The 5077-nt window shown below is 37.2% G+C and overlaps 1 protein-coding gene across 1 annotated transcript; it reads left to right on the top strand.

The window, feature by feature from the left end:
- Positions 1 to 598: 598 nt before the first annotated feature.
- On the top strand, positions 599 to 2518 carry LOC124247170 (germ cell-less protein-like 1). The gene is given in 2 exon segments (XM_046676256.1): positions 599 to 1819; positions 1821 to 2518. Coding segments are annotated over 2 exon segments (1434 nt in total). The 5' UTR covers positions 599 to 602; the 3' UTR covers positions 2038 to 2518.
- Positions 2519 to 5077: the final 2559 nt, after the last annotated feature.

Raw genomic sequence — 5077 nt, forward strand, 5'->3', positions numbered from 1 at the left:
TGAAGGAAGGAAATAATAAAAATCAGAGCAGAAATAAATGAAATAGAGACTAAAAAACATAGATAAAAATCAATGAAACCAAGATCTGGTTCTCTGAAAAGATAAGCAAAATTGATAAACCTTTAGGTAGACTCACCAAGAAGAAAAGAGAGAAGGCTCAAATAAATAAAATCAGAAATGAAAGAGGAGAAATCACAACGGACATCTCATAAATATAAAAGATTATAAGAGAATTCTACAAAAAGCTGTATTCCAACAAATTGAATAATCTAGAAGAAATGGATAAATTCTTAGAATCATACAACCTTCTGAAACTGAATCAAGAAGAAATAGAGAATTTGAACAGACCAATCACCAGTAAGGGGATCAAAACAGTTATCAAAAACCTCCCCAAAAATAACAGTCCAAGCTGCCAGTCGCGGCGGGCGGGACGGAGGATGGAGGTGGGAGCGTGCGCTGCGACGGTTGGGGCTGCGCGCGTGAAGGTGGCGGTGTAGGCTCCAGGGCTAGGCGGGGGCCAGCGGCGGCCGGACCATGGCTGGAGACGGTCTCCGCTGGGCTCCTTGAGGTGCGGTCCCTGAAGTCCCAGGGAGCCGTGGCCCATGGGCTTGCTGAGCAGCCGAGTCCTGCGCCAGCCGGGGCGAGCCCGAGCTCAGCAGGACCCGGGGTCTGGGGCTGGGGGCTCGGCCCGGAGGCAGGAGACTGGCGGCGACGCGGCCGGCCACGGCTTCTGTTACTGCCCGGGCAGCCGCAAGCGCAAGCGGAGCAGCGGGGCCTTCTGCTACTGTCACCCCGACTCTGAGACAGACGAGGATGAGGAGGAAGGGGACGAGCAGCAGCGGCTCCTCAACACCCCTCGAAGGAAAAAATTAAAGAGTACCTCCAAATATATTTATCAAACATTATTTTTGAATGGTGAAAATAGCGACATTAAGATTTGTGCTCTAGGAGAAGAATGGAGTTTACACAAAATGTATTTATGTCAATCTGGCTACTTTTCTAGTATGTTCAGTGGTTCTTGGAAAGAATCCAGCATGAATATTATTGAACTGGAGATTCCTGATCAGAATATTGATATAGAAGCACTGCAGGTTGCATTTGGGTCACTGTATCAAGATGATGTCTTAATAAAGCCCAGTCGAGTTATTGCCATTTTGGCAGCAGCTTGTATGCTGCAGTTGGATGGTTTAATACAGCAGTGTGGTGAGACAATGAAGGAAACAATTAATGTGAAAACTGTGTGTGGCTATTACACATCAGCAGGGACCTATGGATTAGATTCCGTAAAGAAAAAGTGCCTTGAATGGCTTCTAAACAATTTGATGACTCATCAGAATGTTGAACTTTTTAAAGAACTCAGTATAAATGTCATGAAGCAGCTTATTGGTTCATCTAACTTATTTGTGATGCAAGTGGAGATGGATGTATATACAGCTCTTAAAAAGTGGATGTTTCTTCAACTTGTGCCTTCTTGGAATGGATCTTTAAAACAGCTTTTGACTGAAACAGATGTCTGGTTTTCTAAGAGGAGAAAAGATTTTGAAGGTATGACCTTCCTTGAAACTGAGCACGGAAAACCGTTTGTGTCAGTATTCAGACATTTAAGGTTACAATATATTATCAGTGATTTGGCCTCTGCAAGAATTATTGAACAAGATTCTCTAGTACCTTCAGAATGGTTATCTTCTGTGTATAAACAGCAGTGGCTTGCTATGCTCCAGGCAGAACAAGACAGTGAGGTGGGGCCTCAAGAAATCGATAAAGAAGAATTAGAGGGAAATTGCATGAGGTGTGGTAGAAAGCTTGCCAAAGATGGTGAAATTACGTTTGGCCTCTTTTGATAGTAGTGGAAAACTAATATGTAGTCGAACAACTGGCTATCAAATACTTACATTTGAAAAGGATCAGGAACAAGTAGTGATGAACTTGGACAGCAGGCTTCTGATCTTCCCTTTATATATCTGCTGCAATTTCCTGTATATATCACCGGAAAAAAGAACTGAAAATAATTGTCATCCAGAAAATCCAGAAAACTGAGGATCTCATCAGTTGGAAACAGTAGCACTTTGAAAACTTTGGCCAGCTTTAATTTAATGGCCCTACTGATATTCACATCCAAGGTGACTAACAATGACAAAGGCCTTATGAACTGTACAGATAATACAGAAGACTGTTCTTACCCTCATTACATTTCTATGCATATATGAAAAAACATTTTAAAGCCAAGAAAATATCTGTGAAACCATTTCTGTTAGAAAGATGTCGACTCATGCTTTTAATTTAGCACCAGTAGAAAATCACTGTAGGTACATTTCACATTTCTCTGCAGCCAAATATAGATTTAGCTTTCAGCTTAAACTCTGATCCTGCCTAATGTTAGTGAACCTCAGTTATCCATCTGTGAATTTACTTTTATTTGGCTAAAAGAATGCTAAAGGAATCAGCTGAATGGCCAATTACAAATGCTCTTTCAATTGGTGCATTTAAAGCCATCCTTTAATTTTTTCAACTGCTCTTTATGATTCCTCCTCCTATTCTAATATCCTTCCAATCTATACTTGTTTTTAATTATTAAATACTTTTTCCATGGTTTTGGAGACTTAAGCTGGGGAACTTTTTATTTGACTTAAGCATTTTCAGGCTATTTTGCTCTTAATTTAGCTTTCCCAGGATTTTAACAACAAAAAAATCAGCTTAGACTCTCAAATGAACTTGTTAGGGGAGAAAATCAGTTTGATTCTGAGGCTAATCCTTTGCCTTACATGGTCTCTTCTTTGACATTCTGTACAACTCTATTATTAGGTCATGTATTATTTCTGTACCAAATATTATACTTTTAACATTTTCATATTCTTTGATCTTTAGAATTATTTATGTTCAAATTTATTTGGGAATCCTATTTCCTACTTAAGCTCAGGACTTTATAACCTCTGAATTGAATGCCTTTGAGTTACACATGCTAATAGAAATTTCATAGTAAATGTAAATAAGGTTGGAGGATCTCATATAGAAGCTGATAATAAAGCATTAATGTAAAAATAGAACTTATTTTTGTCAAAAATGAGATGTACACTTGTCATGATTTATATATGTTGGCTTCTTGTGTTTACTGCTATTTTGAAAATAGCCATGCTCATCTTTCCAGTCAGAGTAAGTACTTTTTGTGGTTAATGTATATTTTTAGTATTTTTTTTAAAATGGGAATCATTTTTATGTATCTGTACAAATAATAAATACCCTTTTGGAAAAGGAATAAATAAGCTCTTATATAAAATGAACAAAGAAAAAAAAAAATAACAGTCCAGGACCAGATGGCGTCCCTGGTGAATTTGACCAAACTAATTTTCGCCAATGATCGTTATTTTTTAGTTTCTGAGTTGTATGAGTTCTTTATATATTTTGGAAACTAACGCCTTGTAATATATGTTTTGCAAATATTTTCTCCCAGTTGGTGGGCTCTCTTTTTGTTTTGTTGATAGTTTCCTTTGTTGTGCAGAAGCTTTTTAGTTTGATATAGTCCTACTTGTATATTTTCTCTTTGGTTTCCCTTGCCTGGTGAGGCATAATATCCAAAAAAGATACTGCTATGACTGATGTCAAAGACTATACTGCCTATGTTTTCTTCTAGGAGTTTTATGGTTTAAGGTCTCACATTCAGTTATTTAATTAATTTTGAGTTAATTTTTGTATATGTGTAAGATAATGGTTTATTTTCATTCTTTTGTACGTGGCTGTCCAGTTTTCCCAACATCATTTATTGAAGAGACTTTCTTTTCTCCATTGTATGTTCCTGGCTCTCTTGTTGAAATTAGCTGTCCCTAGAAGTGTGGTTTTATTTCTAGGCTTCCAATTCTGTTCCATTGATCTGTGTGTCCCCCCCCCGCCTTTTTTTGTGCCATTGCCGTGTTGTTTGGATTACTGTAGCTTTGTAGTATGTTTTGAATTCAGAGAGTGTAATACCTCCAGCTTTGTTGTTGTTTGTTTTGTTTTTCTCAGGATTGTTTTTTCTATCCAGGGCCTTTTGTTGTCTCATATAAATTTTAGGATTCTTTGCTCTATTTCCATGAAAATGTTGGGACTTTGATAGTGATTGCATGGAATCTGTAGATTGCTTTAGGAAGTATGGACATTTTGACTGTCAATTCTTTCTATCCATGTGCACGGAATACCTTTGCATCTGTTGTGTCTTCTTCAATTTCTTTGAGCAATGTTTTCTAGCTTTCAGTGTATAGGTCTTTCATCCCTTTGGTTAAATTTATTCCTAGGTATTTTATTCTTTTTTCTTGCAATTGTAAATGAGATTGTGTTCTTAATTTCTCTTTCTGCTATTTCATTGTTAGCGTATAGAAACTCAACTGATTTTTGTATGTTGATTCTGTGCCCTGAAACTTTACTGTATTCATTTATCATTTCTAAAAGAGTTTTGCTGGATTCTTTAGGGTTTTCTGTAAATAAAATCATGCCATCTGCAAATAGTGACAGTTTTACTTCTTCCTTTCCAATGTGGATCTCTTTTATTTCCTCTACTTGCCTAATTACTCTGGTTAGGACTTCCAAAACTATGTTAATAATAGTGTTGAAAGTGGGCATCCTTGTCTGGTTCCTGTTCTTAGAGGGATAGCTTTCAGTTTTTCATCAAGTATGATGTTAGCTGTGGGTTTGTCATATATGGCCTTTATTATATGGAAATACTTTCCTCCTATACCCATCTTATTCAGAGTTTTTATCATAAACCAATGTTGTATCTTGTCAAACACTTTCTCTGCATCTATTGAGATGAGTGATTTTTATTCTTTGTTTTGTTAGTGTGATGTGTCATGTTGATTGATTTTTGGATGTGATTTTTGGATGTGGAACCATCTTTGCATCCCTGGAATAAATCCCACTTGATCATGGTGTATGACCTTATTAATGTATTGTGGTATTTGATTTGCTGATATTTTGTTGAGGATTCTTATATCTATGTTAATCAGTGAGAATGGCCTGTAATTTTCTTTTTTTGTCTTGCCCTTTTCTAATTTTGGTATCAGGGTGATGTTGGCCTTGTAGAATGAGCTAGGGAGCATCCCTTCCTCTT

Source organism: Equus quagga, chromosome 1 (assembly GCF_021613505.1).
Source record: "Equus quagga isolate Etosha38 chromosome 1, UCLA_HA_Equagga_1.0, whole genome shotgun sequence".
NCBI lineage: Eukaryota > Metazoa > Chordata > Mammalia > Perissodactyla > Equidae > Equus > Equus quagga.